Source organism: Odocoileus virginianus, unplaced genomic scaffold (assembly GCF_023699985.2).
Source record: "Odocoileus virginianus isolate 20LAN1187 ecotype Illinois unplaced genomic scaffold, Ovbor_1.2 Unplaced_Scaffold_6, whole genome shotgun sequence".
Taxonomy (NCBI): domain Eukaryota; kingdom Metazoa; phylum Chordata; class Mammalia; order Artiodactyla; family Cervidae; genus Odocoileus; species Odocoileus virginianus.
Window position 1 is genome coordinate 2,709,012 of NW_027224268.1, and position 23,761 is coordinate 2,732,772.

The following is a 23,761-nucleotide window of genomic DNA, read 5'->3' on the forward strand; positions in this document are numbered from 1 at the left end:
TAGACTCTGAAGTCCTGAGCTTAGATGAGATGAGATGACAGAGAATACTGCCGATGTCATTGGGAGGACAGGAGTGTCACCTTAGATTCAGCAGACCATGGGGTTATTGTCTGGAACTAGCTACCATTAGAGCAAGCCTGGATTCACATTCACTTAAGTAGCTACAACAATGATTGTGCTCTGTGGGTCTGAAAGTGAACTGAACAGAAAGAAAAAAAACACAATGGTGAGAAGCCAGCTTTTCCTTATCAACAGTGTCTGCCCAACATGAGCATTCGAAGGGGTGAGGAGGATTGGGAGGAGATGGAGAAAATAGAGAAAGAAAATATTGGTGATTTTTTTTTCGTCAACTTAAATTCAAAAATGGAGGAGGAGATGCTAATGTTCTCAGCATATCATGCTGAGTTGATAAGATGGTACTGAAAGGTTGCAGTTCAATAGCATATTTTGTGTATTCGTAGTTTCCTGTAATTATATGGTAAAAGAATACATTAAAATGCTGATGTAGAATCTTTGCTGGAGATAGAGACACTGACTCTTTGCCACCTGAAATTGGCAGTGAACAGCAGAGCTGAAATGGAAATTGGCAGGTACCACTGGATGTACCCAGGCTCAAAGAACCACCAGTACCGTCCCGTGCCAACCCTGGGGGACAGGGCTAACCCCTTGAGCAGTCCAGGTAAATACAGCCTCGGGGTGCATTCGCATAGCAACTCAACTGTTATCTTTAATATGATTTGTGATAGCTCTTTTGGTTTGGTGCTGTTTTCTGTTTTGCTTGATGCATTCATTTGTTCACAGGGGCTGGGGTGGAAGTGGCCCTTTAAAATTGTTTTCATCATCTTTTTCTCTCTTCCTCTCCATTCCACCCCATCTTTCCCCTCTTTCTTCTCCCTCCTTCCTGTTTTCTTTTCCCCCTCATCTCTTCTTCTCAAAGGGAGCAAGGTACAATGAGATGTGCCTTGGGGTTAAGCATGAAATGTCTAATATTTGAACCACCAATGGGGTGGGGCAGTCACACGTGCCTATCATGGGTCCAAGAACTGAGCTGGGACATTTGAGGAGCCTGGGCTCTGAGAGTGCTGTCAGTGGCCCCAAACATCTCTCTGGCCACATGGCTCTCCAGCCCTCTGATTTATTAACATCAGTCTGTTACCTTTGAGAAGGAAAACTGAGAGCCCATGAAATGAGGATCATATACTTGGGTACTTGACCCCATCGGGTAGGTCCATGGGGTCCAATCTCTAGTCTCCTTGCTCAGAGGAACACTGGCCTCTCAAAACATCTAAGTGCTGAGTCAGAGTGAACTGTGCATCAGCCCTTGTGGGGACCTGGAAGGGGAGAAACCTGAGCGATATGCACACCCACCCTCCACATCCCTGAAGTCCACACAGAGCTAAGACTCAGTGGTTTTAAGTTACTTAAAATGGGAATAGAAAGGGATGGTGGTGGGTCAGAGAAACACACTAGGCTTCAAGTTGTTGCTGGAATTCTGTGTGAACCCATAGCATCGTTCATCCAAAATGTCTTCTTAACTTCTGCAAGAATAAATCAGAAATGACAGCATAGAACCGAAGTCTAGAAAGTCTAGAAAGAGCGATCTGGAGGTACAATGTAAGACCTACACTGAGTTACAAAGTCATAGCACCTGTCATTCACTTAATAATTGAAACTTTTTTCCCTTAAAACCTGAATTGTGGCTTCAGGTTAATTAACACGAAATCTGCCTTTGGATTTAGTTCTATGCCTTGAGTGACAAATTCTTTCACTCCATCTCTGGCCGCTAGGCGCCAACTCTGTGTGCCTGTGTAGTGCTGGCTTGAAGAGGTGAGCAAGAAATGCAACCGGACATTTGTTCTCTTGGAGCCTTTGAAGGATGGAAGGTTCTAGAAGCTTGATTTTAAAAAATTGCCATTAGGCATGATATATCCATACAGTGGAATACTGTGTGGCGATGAGAGGGAATGAAGGGTGCATACTACACACTGCAACACAGATGGGTCTCAGAAACAGGATGCTGAGTCAAAGATGACACATGAGAGCAAATACTGCAGGGTTCCACTGATATGAAATGTCCAGAAATGGCAAATCCAGAGAGACAGAAAGTAGCTGAGTGCTTGCTGGAGGCTGGGGGAGGCAGCATTGGGGAGTGACTGCTGAGGGTACAAGGATCTTTTATGGAGTGATGGAGCTGTTTTCAAATTAGATTGTGGTGATGGTTACACCACGCTATAAATTGACTCAAAACCACACTGGGTTGTACACTTAAAAAGGTGAATTTTCTATGTAAACTTAGCTCAAAAGCCTCCCCTGCTCCCCGCCCTGAAAAGGAAAATATGTACAATTGAATGGCAGAGAGGGAAGGAGAAGGGGCAGTACTTGTTAACATGACAAGAAGCTCTCCACGTTGTCTGTAACGGTTGGGGCTAAATTCTTAATTTAGTTAAGAATTCAGAAGAGTTGGGGCTTTTGAAAAGTGATGTGGTGCACATACCGTGTGCACTTGCCGTGTCCCCAGCAAGGTCCAGGTGCGCCCCTCAAGTGCAACACATGGATCTTTCTGGAACGCTGGACTCAGGTCAATGACATCTGCGAACAGCCTCTGGGCCATTCAAGGTCAGTTTTGGATATCAAGGGAATTCAGAGCAGAACGGGTTTGGCTGCCAGATGAACTCCACCCCCACCCCACCCCCAAAAAGAAACCAACCTTATTTTTCAGAGGTTTGGGAATTCTGGAGTGGTATGATGAGAAACTGTAGAACGCTAATAGTTAATCACATTGCTGGTGATGTTTCAGGTGAGAATTCCAGGATCAAGCAAGTTCTTGTCAGAGGGGGAGAAAGAAAATCCTCAGAGGGAGGGACAGAACCTAGCCATGGTGTCGCCTTCCCAGTGGCCCAGAGATTTTGCTGTCTCCTCAATCAGCGCGGTTGCCATTCTGTGCTTAGATCCCAAACCAGATGGTGTGAGGGAAAAAATAGACGATTCCATATGGCTCTTGTGTCTTTTATTTTCCCCCTTTGCAGAATTCTCAGTTTCTTTCCAGTGGGGGACAGACAGTGGGAAGAGGTTTTGGTCCACACCAACGGGGAGATCTTTGCCAAAGGAAAATGCAGGCACTGTGGCAGAGACCTCCTCTCCCCAAACTGCTTACTCCCCATGAGGGACTTCAAGGTGCTTCCAGTTTCCTTTGCCTCAGTCGTTTCCCATCTTCCTTTTTGGGTGAAACTTCTCTGTGGAGTTACATTTTTAGCACTTGGCTGGTGAATCCTTCACCATCTGTACTTCTTTCTTCTTTTTAAATTGTTTAACTTCTTTGACCAGGTGGCATCCGCATCTTCTTTGGGCCTCCAGGAAATCAAAGGGTGGGTGGCCACAAGGGCCACCTCCGGTGACACTGCCTTGGGGACCTAGGCCTGAGGCAGTGGCACTTGGGAAATGAGGAGCCCTTTGGGCTTCAGTTGTGTTCGATGGAATATTGTGCTTAGCATGTAGGGCATGGTTCAGGCGACTGCAGGTTGTCACGCGGGCTTCAGTCAGTGTCATCAGAGAGAATTCAGATCCTCTCTTCCATGTGCAGTCCGTGGGCCAGCAGGATCAGCATGCCCTGAAAGCTTGTTACAAATGCAGAGTCTCAGGTCCAACCTGAGGCCTGCTGAATCTGAGTCTGCATTTTCAGAACTTTCCAGATGATTCCTGGGTATAATGCAGTTCGAGAAGCACTAATTGAGAACAAGGCCCAAAAGCAAGAAGGGAGAAGACAGAGGAAGGAACTGAAGATGTGGATTTACCCTCAAAAGTTTGAGAAATCGCTGGGTTTCAAAAAGATGGAAGAGAATTGCTTCAAGTGTCCATTCTCCTTTCTGTCTCTCTCTATGGGGAGGTAGGTGTAAGAATTGCCAGTCATTAATGCACTGAGTCCTGGTGAGTTTGAAAGGCTGGTGACCTTGGATTCTCTTAGCTACTTGTCTGAAAAATGTGCCTCCTCTTATTTCTTTGTTTAAAATTGTGGTGAATAAAGGCTGTCTGTTGCCATGTGTGAAATAGATCACCAGTCCAGGTTCGATGCATGAGACAGGGCACTCAGGGCCAGTGCACTGGGATGACCCAGAGGGATGGGATGGGGAGGGAGGTGGGAGGGGGGTTCAGGATGGGGGACACATGTACACCCATGGCTGATTCATGTCAATGTATGGCAAAAACCACCACAATATTGTAAAGTAATTAGCCTCCAATTAAAATAAATTAATTTTTTTAAATTAAAAAAAAAAGAGTGGAGAGTGGAGGATGGGGCAGTGAAAATGGGACCGGCTTGTCTCCTTGAGGAGAAAGCAGTTGATAGGAGTTGGGAGAAGTTCTCAAATGCCCCTTGTCATCTTCTTGAATATAATCCAGTGACATGTAAGGTGCTGTCACCTAATACAGCTGTAAGCTAAAAGACCAAGAGTGACTATTCAGACACTGGTAAATCTGTGTAGTTCCACATTCAGTCTACCAGGTAAGGTGTACAAAAGCCACTCCCTTTAGCAGTCGCCAGTTCCCCTCCTGTTGTTGTCATGGATGAGTCACTAAGTCATATCCAACTCTTTTGCGACCCTATGAACTATAGCCCTCCAGGCTCCTCTGTCCATGGGATTTCCCAGGCAAGAATACTGGAGTGGGTTGCCATGCCCTCCTTCAGGGGATCTTCCCGACCCAGGGATTGAACCCACATCTCCTGCATTGGCAGGCTGGTTCTTTACCACTGAGCCAGCAGGGAAGCCCCTTCTGGCCAGCTCACAAATCCTAATGGCCCTGATGCTTGGACTCAGATGGCTGTAGATAATTCCAGAAGTCCAAAGAGATCACCCTCTCACATATGGACTAGAACCAAAGGTATGGGGAGAGCATGAGGAATGTTGGTGTTTGGCCGAGCGTTGAGCAGGAAGCCCCTGTTTTGGGATTTTCATGGCCAAGATTCCTGAGCAGCCATGGAAATCCCAACACGGGGACTTCCTGCTCAACACTTGGCTAAATACCAACATTCCTGCTTGCTCAGTACTGTGCATCAGGTCACACTGCTGGACTCCTCCTATCTGCCCAGGTGTGACCTGAGAAGGCAGGCCCCTTGAGATCCCCAGCCTTTCTCCCTCTGGCCCCCTAGTCTGGGACTTCTTTGTCGTGGATCCACTCTATAGAGTGACACTTGGGATATGAGAGTCCCGGGAAATGCTACTGGATTTGGTGTTAGACTGTCTTGTCACACTGTCCTAACCTGTAGTTGTAAGGCCTTTTCTGAAAACACTTGAACTGTATTTCAAGGTGGGGAACCCATAATCTCTCTGTGTGCATCTTTGGTCTCTATCGCTGGTCGTCCGTGGACTATAGCCCGGGGTCTGATGGTGTTGTATGGCTTGTTGGGCAGGACAACTGTTCCCCGGAGTCTGGCTGGAGAAGTATTCTCGGTTTACCTGCTGTGGCCAGGGGAAGCCCCCAGTGGGTATGTCTGATGGCTGCCTATGATTGAAGTTGTTTCAGGTTAAATGCAGGTGAGCAATGGACACAGTACAAGCATGTTCTAGCCCAGGTTCATGCCATAATGCTTCTGAGTTTTTAAAGAGTTCTTTGTGTTTTGTTTTCTGCTGTGGATTATTTATTCCATTTTCAAATTACATGCAGTTTTCACCCAAAAGTGTGCCAGTATAGGGAAGGTAACTATTTTATAACTTATTTACCAAAGGCTATTATGTCAGTCATGTACATAGAGTTTTTCATTTACAAATGTTCAACTTTTTATCAGCTATACTGTTGGTATATGCTTAGCACTCAATTATGTAGCGGTGGCTGCCACTGTGTCTGTGACATGCAGAACTCCCTTTGCCTTTTGGTCTTGTGTCTATTCCTCAGCTCAGAGCAGACAAAGAAAGCAGAGATGAAAAGCAGGTCGGCCAGAACTGAGTGTCTATCTGGGCCTTTCGGTCAGGTACAGCATCTGGTTTTAGAGAAACTGACTTGGATTATTCAAAGCAGCAATTTATAGTCTCTTAGAAACAGTGACATCTGATCTTCATTACCTTTATAATATCCCCCCGTGTTGTATGTTTTCAGTTTGAGTTAATTAAAATTAATTTTGTCTTGAACTCTTTTGCCTGCCCACAGAGAGCTAACTGGAGACATTGGGGAGCAGCTCAAGTCTGCTTTTAGAGGTTAGTCTTCCTACCTCCCCAAGCTGTGTCCTTTCGGGGGTCCTGTTCACTCACAAATAGGCCACACATATACCCATACCCATGTGTTTCTAGATCTATCAAAAGCTTTTGTAAAATGGCTTGTGCACTGGGAAGCAGAAAGCTCTGGAAGTCTGAGTCATCTAGGTTGGATGAGACTTTGGAGAGCAGCTTGCGTTTTATCTAGGAACTTCCAGAGTCAGTGCTTTCACCCCAAGGAGTAACTAGTGGTGAAATGTCAGGCCAGTAGGAGCAAAACAGGTCTTTTCTGTGGTCTTAAGACAACTGTGAGGACTTGGCTTAGACCAGGCTGGTGATCACAACTGTGTTTCACCACATAAAAATTACAACTGTGTTTTGGTGAATGAAATTTTATTAGCACCACCTATGGCCATTCATTTACAGATTGTCTGTGGCTGCTTTCCTGCAGAAACAGCAAAATTGAGTGGTTTTGGCCATATGCTCTGCAAAGCCAAAAAGAGTTACTATCTGGCCCTTTCCATAAAAAAAAAAAAAAAGCCAACCCCTGACTTAGAGTAATTGTATTCTTAGCACTTGTTATAAATCCAGTCACTTATGGTAGGCAAGACCTAAACATTTTGCTAGTCACTCAGTTTCCTAAAATTTCCACCCAAGACCCCTCACCTTCTTCTCTCTAGGCTCCAGAATCCTTGTTCCCTGGGGTACCGGCTGTTCACAAGCTTTATACTAAAGCTCAGTCCTTCTTCAGAGGGCCCCTTGGCTCTTTCTGGATGCTCAGCCCCTTTGGCCTCTTACGAGCCCTTTTCTGAGTGTTCCCACAATAAACCAAGTCCTGTTAAATAGATACCATGGGCTGTTTTCATCTATTACTCCATTTGTTGTACTTTAGCAAGTTTTATTTTCTGTGTTAGGTAAAAGAATCACCAAGAATGCTGGTTAAACATTCAGATTCCCAGATTCCCCCTTCGGGGTGGGTCCCAAGAATTTGATATGTTTTGATAAGCTCCCCAGGCAATTCAGAGCCACACTGAAATCTGACCACCACTACTATATATGTGGAGGATCAAAATCTTAATGGAGAAAATAGTTCCTCGTGATAACATCTTTGGTAAAGTATTGTTTCAGGTCAAAATACCTTTCTGAAGGGCAGCATAAGCTTGAAATTGAAAGGCAACTTAGATAAATTTTTCTATCAAGATGCCCAAAGCCAAATCACCACATCCCTAGTAGACAGTGAATTTGAAGCAAACTTCTCTTGATGTTTTAAGATTGTCATTGCATCTTTGTGTCATTGCATTTTTTTAAAATTTATTTTTATTAGTTGGAGGCTAATCACTTTACAATACCGCAGTGTTTAAAAAATGCTTTAAAGATTCTGTTGTAGAGCTGCAGGCATATACCAGAGCTGAAGCTGTGTATTAGTTATCTATTGTTGTATGACAGATTAATCTTACACTCAATAGTCAGGAACAACAACATATATCATCTCAATTTCTGTAGGTCAGGAATCTGGACTCTGCTTAGCTGTCTCTGAGTCTCTAACAAGGCTGTGACTGAAAGCATTGGCCAGGGCTGCAGTCTCATCTGAAGGCTCAACCATGGAAGAATCCACTTCCCAGATCATTTTTTGTGGTTGTTGTCGGGACTCAGTTCCTCAAAGGCTGTGGAACTGAGGGCCTCAGCTACTCACTAGCTCTTGGCCCGAGACTCCCTTGATTCTTTGCCATGTAGGCTTTTCCATATCTCCCTCATGACATGGCGGCTGACTTCATCAGACAGAGTGGGTGATAGAGTGTGCCAGCAAGATAGAGTGCTAGGAAGATGGAAGTCAGTTTTTTGAAACATAATCAGGGAAGCTAGTCAGTAGGTTTAGCCCACACTCTGGGGGAGCATATGAATATCAGGAGGTGAGGACCATCGGGGGTGTCTTAGAAGGCTACCTGTTGCAAGCTGTATAAACGTTTCAAAATGGAAATGCATCATGTGTCTCCTTAAAGCACTGGCTTCTTTCCTTAATGACAGTAGCCCCTACACTTTCCTGTCACCAACTAGCCCATAGGTTCTGTAGCTGTAGGATATCTTCCCTGCCCCCTCCAGCCCATACCACCCAGGTCAATATATTGATAAGGCTCCTGACTTTTGCTGCCAATCCTTAGTTTCCAAAAGGGACTTGTAACCTTTTACCATTACTAGCATCTTTTGTAAAAATTGAACTTAAGAAGCATATCTTGAAAGGAAAAGGAAAAGAAAAAGAAGGTAATTTTTAAAAACTTTTTGAGTTACAGTCGATATGCACAACCTGCATACATGTAAAGTGAGTGACCTGTTGGATCAACTCTGACATACGTATGTGCCCATGAAATGAGCATCACAAGCAAGATGGTGACATGTCTGCCAATCCCCCGGGTCCCTTTGTAAGCCCTTTCTTCCCACACAACCACTGACTTGTCCTCTATCTCTGGGTGAGTTGATATTTTCTGGAATGGCCCCTAAGAAAATTTGTTCACATATATTCTCTCGTGTTTTCTCACTGAGCCATGCCTGTAAAATGCTGTGTGACTTTGACTGCTTCACAGCTCCAAGCTTTGTCTGATTTTTACCCTTCCTGCCTTCATTGAATACACCCTGCACCCTTTGAATAAAACTCAAAAAGACCCATTCTGCCACCACCCACAGTGGAAGAGTTTAGTTTGCACCCACTGCATTTCAGCCTACACGCTAGCACCAGATTAGTCTCTTAAAAGCACACCTCAGATCATGTCACTTGCCTGTTCACAAACCTTCCCTCTCTCCTTACAGCCTGCAAAATGAAGCACCCAGGGCTGCAGGCTGGCTCAGAGGCCTCCCCGCAGGAGGGCCCTGCCTGCCTCTCCAGCTTGTCTCCTGACACTGTCCCAATGCCCTTGACAAACTCCACCACATGCCCTCAACTTTCCCTACTGGCGCCTAACCACATCAGTCCTGTTCTTCTTCACTCATGCTTGTCAATCTGTCCTAACCACAGGATCCTTCTGTTCTTAAAGGCCTATCTACACCACTGCCACCCACACGCCCCTTCCTAAGCTCCCCACACTAAGCCAAGGAGATGTCTCTACCTCCCTCCCCATGTCCCTGAGTCACTTCGCTCTTCATTCTACTTGAATATTTCTGCTGTGTTCGTGTCCCTCACCCGACTCCAAAGCAAACCAAACCCCTGCAGCTCCCAGCATGGTGCCTTGCACATAGCAGCAATTCAATAGACACTCACTGAACTCAGTGCAATTCAACAACACATAGACACTGTAACCTAGATGGTCGAGGAGGTTGAGTGTTGCTAAAGCTTAGTATTGCAGGGGCGCCTCAAATTTCCTGAACACCCTACAGATCTCCGTGCTTTTAAAACCTCTGTCATTTAGATTTAGAGCTAGCTTTCCAAAGAGTCTGACACAACTGAGCAAGCACACATGCATCCCCAGCTTGCCTAGATTTCCCTGGTTCTTTGCTCCCCACTTAACTAGGCTAAGAGCACACACATGGCCTTTAGGAAAACCAAAGCCAGTCCCCACAGAAGGTGAAGGACGGGACTAACAAGCATCTGTGTCTTAACTTTATTTACTCTCACTGCATGAACATAGCTTTCCTTTTCTATGATTGCTTATCTTCTACTGCCCAAGCCATATTGCAAATGTGAGAGGCTCATCAATTTTGAGATGTTTCACAACATGCCACAAAAATGAAAATTTTTGATTTCACAGATTTTAGGACCAGGTTTTAGAAGGATATCCCAAAAAACAATTCTCTTTATATCATTAAAAATAGTTTCAGTTTTCTTGGCATTATACAGTTGGACTTGTATGTCAATGACTCTAAGAAGGTCATAAGAGAACTGGGAAGAAACCTATCTTTGTGGGTGTTTTCTTACTTAGGTCTTTAACAGGAAGCTCCCATGTCCACTGACTTCATGATACCTTTTTTTTTTTTCATGATACCTTCTTAATGGTACATACCAGTTTACCATTTGGGGTTTACAGACTTTGGGGTGCTAAGTCCCTTTACTCTCTTAAAAATAATTGAAGACCCTCCCCAAAAGCTTTTGCTCATGTGGGTTATATCTCTAGGTATTTTTGTATTAGAAATTATAACTAAGATATTACTTAAGTAATATTTTCATCATAGAAGTTAAAAGTTATATAATTTATTTTTATAGGTTCTTTATTAGTATTTGACCTCAGAAATAGATTATATTTTATCCTTTAAAAAATAATGAACTTGTTTATTTAAAATATTACTAATAAACCCATTAACCTGGTAACAAAAATAATGTTTGAGAAAGATAACTCTTCCCAAACAAGGCAAAGCTTGAGTGAGAAGAGTAGCACTGTTTTACATTTTCTCAAATCTCTGTAATATCTGACTTAATATTCAACAGCTATCTTTACATCTGCCTCTGCATTCACTCACAGGCATCTTGGAACATCTAGTTTCTGCTGAAGTGTATGAAGAAAACTCAGTCTGTCACAGATAGGTGGTTGGAGAAGGGAGGAATATTTTAATGGCCTTTTCATGTATTTGTGGAACTCTTCCTTGATAATACACCAAAATCCAGCAAATGGTGATTTCTTAAATATTATTGATAATGTGGAATCTGAAACTGTATTAGTGAACTTTTTCTACTCCCTTCCATTAAAATCTATTGCTCTCCCTTGCAGTCTGATTGGTGTGTATTGGAGAATGATTTTGTAACATCCTTCATTGGTCACTTGGAAAATACCGGTTCTCTGGCTGGTACAAATCTTCCAAGTATTGACACATTTTATTATACCATATCCCAAAAGGCACATTTTATTAACATCACCACTGATTTCATTAAGAAGTCTTCTAAGTACTGGGAAGCTGGGCCTTTCACAGGTGCAAGTTTTCCAAAATTGATTGGCAACAGATACTGTCGCTTATTTTCTTTGAAGTTGACAAGGTCATTTACATCATTTTAAAGAAAATTTGTGCCAGATAACCAAGTCTATATGTCTGTGTGTTTATCATGTTTCAGGTATAGTATTGTAATTCAGCATCTGTATAAAACATCTGTGTACACTGCAGAGTGATCACCACCACAAAATCTAGTTACCATCCATCACCAGCTAACAGTTGACCCCCCCTCACCCGTTTCACCCAACTCCCGACCCCCTTCCTCTCTGGTAACTACTAATCTGTTCTCTGTATCTGTGAATTGTTTTTTTTTTTTTTTTTTTTAAGATTATACATATGAGTGAAATTACATGCTATTTGTCTTTCTCCACCTGACTTACCCTATATAGCATAATGCCCTCAAGGTCCATCCATGTTGTTGCAAATGGCAGGATTTTGTTCTTTTTTATAGCTGAGTAGTATTCCATTGTGTACACACACAATGTACACACACACAATGAGACATACACATAAGATATATATCATATCATCTTTTTAAAAAAATTATTGAAGTATAGTTGGTTTATAATGTGTTAATTTCTGGTGTACAGCAGAGTGATTCAGTTATACATATACTCATTCTTTTTCACATTTTTTCCCATATAGGTTATTACAGAATATTGAGTACAGTTCCCTATGCTGTACAGTAGGTCCTTCGTTGGTTATCCATTTTATATATAGTAGTGTGTATATGTTAATCCCAAACTCCTAATTTATCCCTCCCCCACCTCTTTCCCCTTTGGTAATCATAAGTTTGTTTTCAAAATCTGTGAGTCTGTTTCTGTTTTGTAAATAAGTTCATTTGTATCATTTTTAAAAATTAGGTTCTGCTTATAAGTGATAAACAATGTTTGTCCTCCTCTGTCTGACTTCACTCAGTATGATAATCTCTAGGTCCATCCATGTTGCTACAGATGGCATTATTTCATTCTTTTTAATGGCTGAGTAGTATTCCATTGTATATATGTACCACTAAGTGGACATGAATTTGCGCAAACTCTGCAAGATAGTGAAGGACAGGGAAGCCTGGTGTACTGCAGTCTGTGGGGTTGCAAACAGTCAGACATGACTTAGCAACTGAACGGCGACATCTTCTTTACCTATTCGTCTGCTGACGGGCATTGAAGTTGCTTCCATGTCTTGGTTATTGTAAATAGTGCTGCAGTGAACATTGGGTTGCATGTGTCTTTTCAAATTACAGTTTTCTCTGGATATATGCCCAGGCGTGGGATTGCTGGATCGTATGGTAGTTCTTGAGCTTCCCAGGTGGTGCTAGTAGTAAAAATCCTGCCTGCCAAGGCAGGAGACATAAGAGATGTGGGTTCAGGATCGAACCAGGGGAAATGGAAACCCACTCCAGTATTCTTGCCTGGAGAATCCCATGGATAGAGGAGCCTGGTGAGCTACAGTCCATAGGGTCACAAAGAGTCAGACACAACTGAAGCAACTTAGCGTGCATGCATGCATGGTAGTTTTTATATCATCTTTATCCATTTATCCATCAGTGGGCATAGGTTGTTTCCATGTCTTGGCTATTATAAATAATGTTGCAGTGAACAGAGGTGCATATATCTTATCAAATTAGTGTGGAGATTACTCAGAAATTAAGAATAGAATTACCAATATAACCAAAGCTATTTTACTTTTGGGTATTTATCCAGAGAACATGAAAACACTGTTGGTGGGAATGTAAATTGGTGCAGCCACTATGGAGAACAGTGGCCCACAGGGGTTCCCTTTCCTCCACACCTTTGCCAATACTTGTTATTTGTTGTCTTTTGGATAGTATTCTGACAGGTATGAGGTGATATCTCATTGTGGTTTAATTTGCATTTCCCTGATGTTTAGTGAGTGATGTTGAGCATTGTTTCATATGCCTGTTGGCCATCTGTCTTCTTCCCAAGTCTTAATAACTATAGTGTGTTAGTCATTCTTTAAAGAAAAAAACAGCTGTCCGCCAGAAAACAAGATGCTAGTTCAGCTTGAAACTCAGTCGCACTTGAACTTGGCATCGTGCTCTGGCATGCTACAGAAGTCCTGGATGTGTCCTCATTTCATTATACAGAATCTTCCAAAGGGTGTGTAGATTTATTGCAGTTGATAAATTTTTTTTAACCACATCAAAGTGAAACTCTCTTGTTTTTTCCCTGTGAGTGTGTGGTGGTGAGGAATGAACTGCTGATTCCTTCACTTTGGTGCCACTGCCTGATTTGTGCTATATAGCCATCGGCAGTTTCCTGTGGAAATGTCAACACAGTGGGGAAAAGTCAGTACTGTCTAGTGCTATCATGAAGACAGTTTGGGCCTCCTGCACCTCCGGAGTCTTGGGGTCTCTCAAGGCTGCACCGACCCCCTTGGAGAGCCCCTCTTTTCTGCCCTTGTGGTTCAGTGAGGAGGTTCAGTGAGGAGCGATGGCCCAGACTTGCCTAAAGAGACCCTGCATTGTAAGGAGTTTCCCCGGAAATTGATGTGTACATGAAAGGTGGAGAACCAGTGCTCCTGAAGGGCAAGCTGCAAACTTTTCCTGTAAAAGGCCAGAGGGTAAATATCTGGCAACTACTCAGCTCTGCCTTTGCAGCTTGAAAATACCCACATACAGTACAGAAAGGATTGAGCTCGGCCGTGTTCCAGTCAAACTTTATTTCTGGACACAGAACTTTGAATTCCATATACTTGTGTCACGAAGCAGGATTATTCTTTGAGTTTGGGTTTTTTTCACAGTCATTTCGAAATGTAAAAAAGCATGCTGAGTTCGCAGGCCCTGTGGAGAGCCCAGTTGAGCCCATAGGCCTCAGTTGGCTGATGTCTGCTCTGGAACACATGTTCTCCAACTTAAGGTCACCTGGGGGAAAAAAAAAGCAAAACCTCTAATTCCTGAATCCCACCTGCAGAAATTGTGATTTAATTTGGTCTGGGGTAAAGTCTGGACATCAGGGCTTTCCCATGTGCTCCAGGTAATTCTCTTGGGCAGCAAAATTTGTGAACTTCTTTTCTGTAATATTTTTTAAACAAAGTAAGGTTATTTTCAGCTCTTTTGCTTCTTTTTAATTGTAGAATTTGTCAGTCATGCTGGTGTCTCAGACCAGGATGGTATATGGTAGCATGAGGGCGGGGTTTCTCATCCTTGACCCTTGGTGCCGCCTCATTCTTGTTGTGTTTGGGGTAGGGACCGTCCTATACACTGTGGAGTGCTGAGCAGCATCGCTGACTTCTACCGGCTACCTGCCAGTGGCACCTGCCCAGCTGTGATGACGCAGTGTCTCCACACCTCCCCTGGGGGCAGAATCGTCTCCAGGTGAAAACCAGGGATGTGAACATTGTGGAGCACGTGTGTGCACGCATTGTCTCAGGACTCTTCCCCCTTGGTGCTGCAGACATTAGGGTTGTGTAATTGTTGGGGGGGCTCTCCTGTGCCCTGCAAGATATTGAGCAGCATCCCTGGCTTCCACCTACTAGAGCCAGGAGTATCCCCTCCACCAGTCCTTACAACCCCAGGTATCTTCGGATGTCACCCCATGTCCCCGACGTGGGCACACTCACTCCCTGTGGAGAACTAAGTCAGGGAGACCTTGGTGCCCTGCCGTCCAATCTTATGTCTCTTAACTAAGGATTCTCTCCACTTCCATTTTCCTGCTGGTTGTTTGAAAGTTGCAAACCTTGGTTACTTCTTTTCTTTTTAATTTGATGGATTATTAGGAGTTAGTAAAGTGGCAAGAAGAGTCGTGAGTTGAGGGTGTGTGTGTGTGTGACATTCATTCCCTGGGGAAGAATCTGAGGCCTTGTTGCTGCTGGCCCTCCTGGGAGCCAGCATGAGAGCCGCAGCCAGGATCACAGACAACTTGGGGCAGATGACTGGGCCGTTGTGAGCTCCCAGCCATGGCAACGGGCATCCGCAAGCCTGAGGACAAAGCCAGTTTTCTTCTGTTGTTCTGCACAAAAGGTTCTAGAGATGCCGGAGACAAAATGGCCATTGAGAGGGAGAGGCATTGAGGCCTGTTTTTTTTCTCCCTACTGTGGGGTTTATATTTAAACCATCTTAGACTAACGCACACTGGAGTTTTTGTGCGAATCAAAACCGAAAATTCTCTTTAGCTGCAGAGACTGGCTAAATGAAGGCCGAAGACCTGACTAACCTAATGGAGGTTCAGGGGGCCGGGTGAGAGGCACTGAGAATTACTAGTAAAATGCGCTAGAAAGCCTAGCAGTGATTTGTTTTTTCCACGAGTTGTTCACAGTCATCAAAAAAATGCTTTCTTTGCCCTTTTCTGGTTCATGTTCACCAGCGTTGTCATTGCTGGTTTGAAGCTTGGGAAAACTCAGCATGTGGATTTATGGGAATATCCAAGAAAAGCATTGCTCTTGCTTAGCTGGCATCCACTTTGCATGGCGTGGTGCTCTGCTGATACTCGGCACCATCTCCCTCTTTAAAAAAAAAAAAAAAACATCAGCCTGGCCTGTGACTTCTCCTGCTGGGGACAGCCCAAAGCCCAGGTCCTTTGTCTGAACGGGGGAGGTGGGGGGATAGGTCTGTGTTCTCAGACCCTGTCAGTGGTATGACACTAAAGCATCTTTGTTGTGAAAAATCTGAGCTTAACAGTGCTTGCTTGGCTCAGAAGAAACACTCTAGTGGCACTCTTTTCAAGGCGGCTGAACAGCTTGGAACACTGTGTTTTTCTTCGTTGTGGCCCCTGGAACTTGCCATTTGATTTGCAAGTGACTGGAGTTAGGGCCAAGCCCAGCAGGCCTCCTCTTTGGAAAAAAACACCAAACACGGCTGCACACAAAAGCGGGCACTTCACAGGGACTCGGGGCTCCGCACCTGGGACTGGACAGATAGGACTGGTGACTGGCAATGGGCTTCTCAGACTTCCACGTGCACTCCTGGGGGCTTGTTCTCATGCAGATTCCACCAACTCGACTGCTCTGGGGTGGGGCGTGAGACTGCATTTCCCCCAAGCTCCCTGCTAAAGCTCTTGCTGCTTGTCCAAGGACCATGCCTGGCAAAAGAAAGAGTCTAAAGCACTTGGAACTGCTCAACGCTCCCATGTCTTTCCTTGACCTCTGAAAGTTTTCACTGCGATCCAGAAGCTGACAGCATCCAGCATCAGCTCTTCTGAGCTACAAACCCACGTGTCTGATCACCCCCTGGAATCTCTCCCTTCCGATGGCATCTGGTCACCTCAAAGTCAACACGTCTAAAACTGAACTCAACATCTTTTAAAACAATTTTTTAAATTGAAGTATAGGGAGTTCCCAGGTGGTGCAGTGGTAAAGAACCCGCCTGCCAATGCAGGAGACATAAGAGATGCGGGTTTGATCCCTGGGTCGGGAAGATCCCCTGGAGGAGGGCACGGCAACCCACTCCAGTATTCTTGCTTGGAGAATCCCATGGACAGAGGAGCCTGGTGGGCTACGGTCCATGAGGTTGCAAAAGAGTTGGACATGACTGAAGCAACTTAGTATGCAAGCACATATAAGAAGACTGGATAGTCGTGTAAGTGAATCCATATCTCATGGATTTCCATATTTCATGCAGGAAAATCTGTGCCCGTTTAACTACAAATCTGACTCAGTTATATACATATAGACATTGTTTTTTAATATTCTTTTCCATTATGATTTATCACAGGATATTGAATATAGTTCCCTGTGCTATACAGTAGAACCATGTTGTTTACCCATACTAGGTTACATCTGCTAGTCCCTCACTTCCAGTCCTTCCCTCCCCCACGCCTCTTCCCCTTGGCAACCACAAGTCTATTCTCTATGTCCATGAGTCTGTTTCTGTTTCATAGACAGGTTCACTTTGTGCCATATTTTAGGTTCACATATAAGTAATATTGTATTTGTCTTTCTCTTTCAAACTCACTTCACTTAGTATGATAAGTTCCAGTTGCATCCATGTTGCTTCAAATGGCATTTTTTCATCCTTTTTCATGGCTGAGTAGTATTCCATTGTATACATGTACCATATTTTCATTGTCTGTTCCTCTGTCAATGGACATGTAGGTTGTTTCCATGTCTTGTCTATTGTAAACAGTGCTGCTATGAACATAGAGAAGCATATTATCTTTTTAGATAAAGAGTTTTGTCTGGGTATATGTCCAGGAGTGGGATTGCTGGATCATGCGGTTTAGTTTTTTGAGGAACCACCACACTGTTCTCCATCGTGACTGCACTAATTTACTTTCCCACCAACAGTGTAGGAGGGTTACACTCGGCATCTTTGTCCTCAAAGCCTAGCCCTCCTGAGTCAACCCCAGCTCAAGGAACAGCACAGCACCATGGGCTTCCATGTGCAGAAATGGAGGAGTCACTGTTGGTACTCAGCACCCATCCCCAACCCCTTCTTTGAGTTCACATCAGGTTGTGCCCATTTGCCATCTCAAACGTCTCTCTGACGCATCCCTTTCTTCCACTTCTGCTGCCTTTGCCCTGGTCCAAGCACCTGTCCTCTTTTGCCTGCACCATTGCAGTGAGCTCCTATTCATCTCCAGGGCCACTTTGTTCTGTCACATCTGCCAGAGGAATCTTCCGCAGCCCCGGTCTGTTCCCCAGGGTCAAAAAGGCTTGGTGGTGTCATATGATTCTGAGGCTAAAGTCCAGATCCCTTCGAGTGGCCTGGAAAGCCTCCAGTGCATCCGGCTCCCCTAGACCCCTCCTGCCTTCCTTTCCCCACCCTCCTCCCGTACTCTCTCTGTTCTGGCATCATCTTCCATGCCCAGAAAAGCGCCTTGCCCTTTCCCCCCCAGGGCTTTTGTTCAAGCAGTTCCTGTTTGCTGGAACACCCTCCCTAACCATCCCTCAGCTCAAACTCACCCTTCATGTCTAAGCTGTGGAGGCTGTCCCCGGTCACCCTCCAAAAGCCTGAGTAAGTCCCTGCTGTTTCCTAGCACTTCTGAGCCCTACACCATTTGGATAATGTCTGTTTTCCCCCAGGCTATAAACTGCGTTAGCATGTAGCTCGCCTATCTTAGCTTGCTGTCGAGTCCCCAGTGTCCAGCCCAGTACGTGGACCTCAGAGACACTTGGGTGAGCATTGAATGTGCTAATGGAATGAGACAGAATAGATGGACAGCTGTGCCCTCCCTCCCAGTGCTCTTGTCCTCACCCATATCTGTTACTACCCTGCCTAATTGACAGCTTCCATTCAATCAGGCCTTTAAGAAACCCCAGTACCCGAGATGATGATAACAGCAAGGTTATGGGGAAGAGCTTCTCTTGTTCCAGTGAGAGCTGAGCTGCACCTTCAGGTGACCCCATGCCAACTGCGACTTTGAAACGTGTCCCAGGGCGTTTCACGTGGATTCTTTGGTTCTGTTGAGAACTTAATCATTGACTCATTCGCCAGGGGTGGTCCTTCACAGCCTGCTGTCTAATTACCTTGAAGACCATCGTTGCACAGGTTTTGTTCAGTTTGGTTGTGGTTTCAGGCCAGAGGATAAACTAGCTCCCTGATACTCCAGCTTGGCCAGAAGCCGGGAATTGTTACATGGTGTTCGGTGTTTATCATCATGGAGTTTGGCTGGTAATAAAAGAAAGCTGGTGGGGCTGCCACCGTGAAGAGCTGGCGCAATTCATTAGGACTGTGGTTCTCAGATTTGAGCCTCTGTGGGACTTGTCTGAAAGCCCAGATGCCAGGCTACCCCACCGCACCACTGATATTCTGATGCAGTTGTTCCAGGGTGGGACCCGAGACTCTGCATCTTTCCCATGTTCACAGGTGATGCTGGTACTCCAGGTCCTCAGACCACAGTCTGCCTGTCAGTGCCTCCAGATAGGGGTCTGCAAACTTTTCCTCGAAGAAGTAATTGTTTCAGGCTTTGTAAGCCACACACTCTCTGTCACAGCTACCCAGCTCTGCCTTGGCAGAGTAGAAATGGCCGCCAGTGATTTGTCAATGAAGGGGTGTAAGCTGTGTTTCAATAAAACTTTATTGACAAAACCACAGGCTCTAGTTTGCAGATCCCTGGTTTAGCAGAACCTGGAGCGTTGGTTCTGTTGGGGTTAGTACAGTGGGTGATTCCTACTCCCTCTCAGAGCAAAGGGGAAGCCACTAATTCTCCCACATGCCAGGCATTTGACCTCATGAGATGGTTGCTGTGCTCAGGCTGACGTGATAGGTAGGCAAGGTGACGTCTGCCTTTCAAGGCTGTGTTTCTATTTAACACTGAAATAAAAGCATGCCACAGTGGGCATATAAAGTAGGAAGAACCCTACTGTCTCCTCTCACATAAGTACACCCAGGACTGGCTCCATAATTTGTAGGCCAAGTGCAAAATTGAAAATTCAGACACCCTTGTGCAGAAATTAGTAAGAATGTCAAGATGGCAGTAGTGGAGCATTATAGTAAGCCCAGGACCCCATGGGGCTGTGCCAGTGTACTCCTGTGAGACCAACCTGAGCACACAGCATCACCATGGCCTCCACCCCCTACCTCTGCCACACATGTACCCATAGGTCAGAAATGCTCTTAATGTGAGGACACTAACAGTATTGATATCATATTTTAGAAACATATTTAGCTTTTTCTTGCTAGCTTTTTGCAGCACTCTTTGTTCCTCTGGGATAAGTGTGTGGCATATGACCAAATTACCCAGTGTTCAAAGATATGTTACACAGCGTAGGGAGACATGGCTTCTAGACTGACAGAAAATGTACAGTGGGGAGCAATCCATTCACAGCTGGTTGGATATCCACCAGAAATGCAGTTTTAGCCTTGTGGGTAATTGGTCAACCATGCTAGAATAAGCTCTGTATCCAGTTCTATTATTTCCTGTAATTTTTCCCCAGGATGTATTTCACAGGCTTCGGCTCTTGGTGGCCAGCAGGGTTCGTAAAAGTTTTAGGTGTGCACATACAACAACCCTGACCAATATGGAGACTTCTACAGGAGCCAGAGTTCTATGTTCGTAAATAAAACCCACCGAAACCCTAAGAACATTGGCTTCTGCTGAGTGAGTATGCTTCATTGAAGTGATCCCGAAAGTCTTGAGTCTCTGGTTTCCCCTGCTGTTCTAGAACTAGACCCACAGCATGAGGATGTGTGGAATCCATGAGAGAGACAAATTGGAGGAAAATGTTAGTCTTGATCTAATGGTGAATTGGGGACTGAAGAGCATCATTCTTCTGATCCCCCTTGTCTTTTTCGAGCCACGGAACAGTTGTGGCATTTCCTTTGAAAGAAGCAGACAGCTCTATCCCATTTGGAGGAAAGACTGTTTTGAAGTTGCAACCATGGATTTGGAAGGTTGAGTTCTCTTATTAAAGGGTGAGTGTACTGCACTGTAACACCTAACCCTAACCCCAGATGATGAGAAAGGATGTAGGCTTAGTAAGATAATGTACAACAGTAATATGCAGACTTCTTCAAATTTTATCAGACTATATGTCAGTGTCCCCATGTCAGCTGTTCACATATTCGGCACCCTAGGTTTTACTGTAGAAAGCCTTTCAGGATCCCTCTCCAATTTGAATTATATTTCCTCCTGTCCTTCTGTAAACTTCTCCTCCACTCAACCATCCACTGGTCCTCCAGCAGCCTCTGTCTTGGTAGTCATCACGGTGTGCCATAGAAATTGTTACTCATCTAAGTGATCTCCTTGAAGGCAAGGAAGGAAGACATCTTATTTTATGTTTGTATTTCCAGTGCTAACTACAGTGCTTATCACCCCCTAGATCTTCAAAAAGGACTGAATGAAATCCAAAGTAAAACTCAGAACCTAGCTCATGTCACAAGAAAGTGAGTATGTGGCACGTCAAAATTGATCTTCCACAACAGCAGTGTTCTCCAGTGAGAGAATCTCCTGTATCTGTTCTGTTCAAGATGGTAGCCACCAGCCCATGTGGCTCTTGAGCATGTGAAATGTGACTTTCTGCAAAGGAAGAGCTGAAGTTTTGATTTAGTAATTTAAACGGCCACATGTGCCCAGTGGCCACCATCTTGGCCAGCACAGTCTCAAGGCCACACATCTCTAACCAATAAGGACCAGAGGTAACTTTGTTAGCCGTGGAAGCATTCATCTTGTGCCTAACTTCATCATGGAGCCTGAGAATGGGAGAAGTGGGGATGATACAACACAAGAGAAAAGAGGTCTATTTTGTCTCTCGTGTGATGCAACACATACATCAAGGCCAGGAATTTTAGTTGCTGTTGGTTTGGGAGCCTGGAGATTTGGACTTTTAGTTGCATTCCTCTTACCTCACTTCAACCCGCTAGGAGGTCATAGGACAAAATGAGATTGACCTCTATCATTTGTGTTCACAAATCTCACATATCCAAATCTCTTTAAGGTACTGACTTGCTAGTGGACTTGAACTATATTGTGTACTGGGTTCCATTTTGGGCGGTTTCGTCAATCCATTTCAGGGAGGTTGGTCTTCTCGAAAATAGCTGGTCATCTTTTGAAATGAAAGGAAGAACACTTTCTTATGAGGGCCTGGCATTTTTATTTTCCAGTGAACTGAAAAGAGAAATGGGGTTATCTCCTAGGGTAGGTTTAAGCAAATGCTAGTTTAGCATGGAATGATCATCAAAATGGAAAGGCCTAGCTCCAGTGTTTCATACTGGGTAGTCATTCCCTGTCTACTGTAAAGGCCGTTTGGGGGAAAGAAATTTAGCCATCTTAATGTGCTTGCCCTGAAGTCATGAACTGCTCTTGATTGCTGTTAAACATCGTAATGCATTCAGAGTTCGATTTCCCTGACAAGCCATTTAGTTAAGGGTCTGGATAGTATAAACAGGGACGGGAGGTCAGGAGAGGGACCAACATTATCCTGAGGCCTGCACCGCTCCACTGAAATGTAAAATGTCTCCGAACTGAAAATGTCACCTGACTCAGTCCCTGGAGAGGTCTTTATGGACATCTCAAGTCAAAGTTGATTTGAAAAATGAATGAGTTTTATTTCTCTCAAGAATGAAGCGTGAACTGTGGCTCTCTCCTCCATTTCACTTCATGGATGCTCATTTTGTCCCCTCCCACCCCAACCCTGTTCCTTTTCCCTCTCCAAGTACTTAAACGTCACCCACCAGTTCTGGCTTCTTACTCTCAACATGTGCGTTGGGTGGGGGCAGGTGGAAGCTGAGGAGGTGGGTTCGGGGGACAAGTATGATTAAATTGCTTGTGCTGCCTGACTCTGGGGGAACATTTTTATTTAAAAGCTGAGCTGATTTCTGATATTGACATGAATGAAACCTGAGTGGGCCCATTTGAGTGGGTCTGGGTGGCTTGGTACTTCTAGGGACCCATATGCCCACCCCCTTTCCAGACTGATTCCCTTGATATTTTTCTGATCACAGCAATAGTGTAATTACTGTATTTGACTCTTCTGGTTGCCCAGGAGGTCAGAGGCCAGGGAAAGCCACTGGCTGCTGCAAAAATAGAGAAATAGCTACCTGAAACCCCGTAAGGGTGAGGCTGGGGGGAACTTGACGGTCACTTGTCTTCATAGAACGGCAGCCTCACTGCAGTTCTGACATTGTTAGTGGGGTGATTGCTTCTCATTGTCACTTGAGCAGGGGTCCCCTAACCTCAGTCCTCAGTCAATCAGGAAGCGGTAGAGTTGTGCCTTACTCCATAACCATTTGTCACTTAGCTGCTCTGCCACACACCCCGAGCAAATTAAGCTGTGTTTCCCCTTGAAGCCCCCAGGTCCTCACCCACAGAATGAGATGAGGACAGCTCCCCCGGCCCCTGCGATGTTGAGCTGTTACCCAAAGAGCATGCGGGGCAGAGGGAAGAGTCGACCTTTCCTGTTAGCGCGCTGTCTTCATGAAGTCAGTCGCAGGCGTTTTACCCTTACCAGCCGTGTTTTCTCTCCCCGGGTCCAGGCTGCTTTGAATGCTGCATCAAGTGTCTGGGCGGAGTCCCCTACGCCTCCCTGGTGGCCACCATCCTCTGCTTCTCGGGGGTCGCCCTGTTCTGCGGCTGTGGGCACGTGGCTCTGGCGGGCACCGTGGCAATCCTGGAGCAGCACTTCTCCACCAACACCAGTGACCATGCCCTGCTGAGTGAGGTGTAAGTTGCCTCCTTCATTTTAGAAGTAGATTTAAAGTGCCACCACACCAGGAGGGTTGCAGAAAGACTGCTGTGGGCGCCCCTGGGAGAAAATGGATGCCTTTCATTCACGCTCCCCAGGGGCAGACAGGAAAAGGGCCAGGAAAGAAGGGAAAAGAAAGGGCCAGGAGTGCAGTTGGTGTTGGAGACCTGGGATAGGACTGCGCCTGGGGAATGGGACGGTGCACACATAAGACAAAACACACGGGTGGCCAAGGGGGATGGTGGCAACACTGCCCATTCTCTCACTAAGAGAGTTACCACAGTCCCCGAATAACAGATGCCCTCTGATGCTGTCAGAGAAAATGGCCAGCCCTGGCCTGGTAGGAGCCTATCAAGGACTTAGCCCCACCCGAAGTCTACAGGAGTAGAACCTGGACGTTCATTCTTCAAGCAGAGGAAAAATCCCCGGGGATCCTCCAGTTCATGAAAGGGGGATTTTTAGGGGTATGGCCTCAGCCCTGCTATCCTAGAACCCTCCTGAGTGTCCAACTCCCATGCATGGGTTCTCATAAGCGTGCCTGCCCGGCAGCAGTGTATTGATGTCTTTGTGTATCTTCCCCTGCCTCTTGACTG

General features: G+C 45.2%; 1 protein-coding gene across 5 annotated transcripts in view; it reads left to right on the forward strand.

The window, feature by feature from the left end:
* Positions 1-23,761, forward strand: part of GPM6B (glycoprotein M6B) — a 154,833-nt gene that overhangs the window by 119,967 nt on the left and 11,105 nt on the right. For 3 of the 5 annotated variants that reach the window (XM_020894943.2, XM_020894942.2, XM_020894944.2), the window contains exon 2: positions 22,960-23,146. In XM_020894943.2, the coding sequence (XP_020750602.1) occupies positions 22,960-23,146 (187 nt within the window). Of the gene's footprint in view, positions 1-559; positions 680-22,959; positions 23,147-23,761 lie in introns of all 5 variants that reach the window. The other 2 variants (XM_020894940.2, XM_020894941.2) reach the window with 1 other exon arrangement.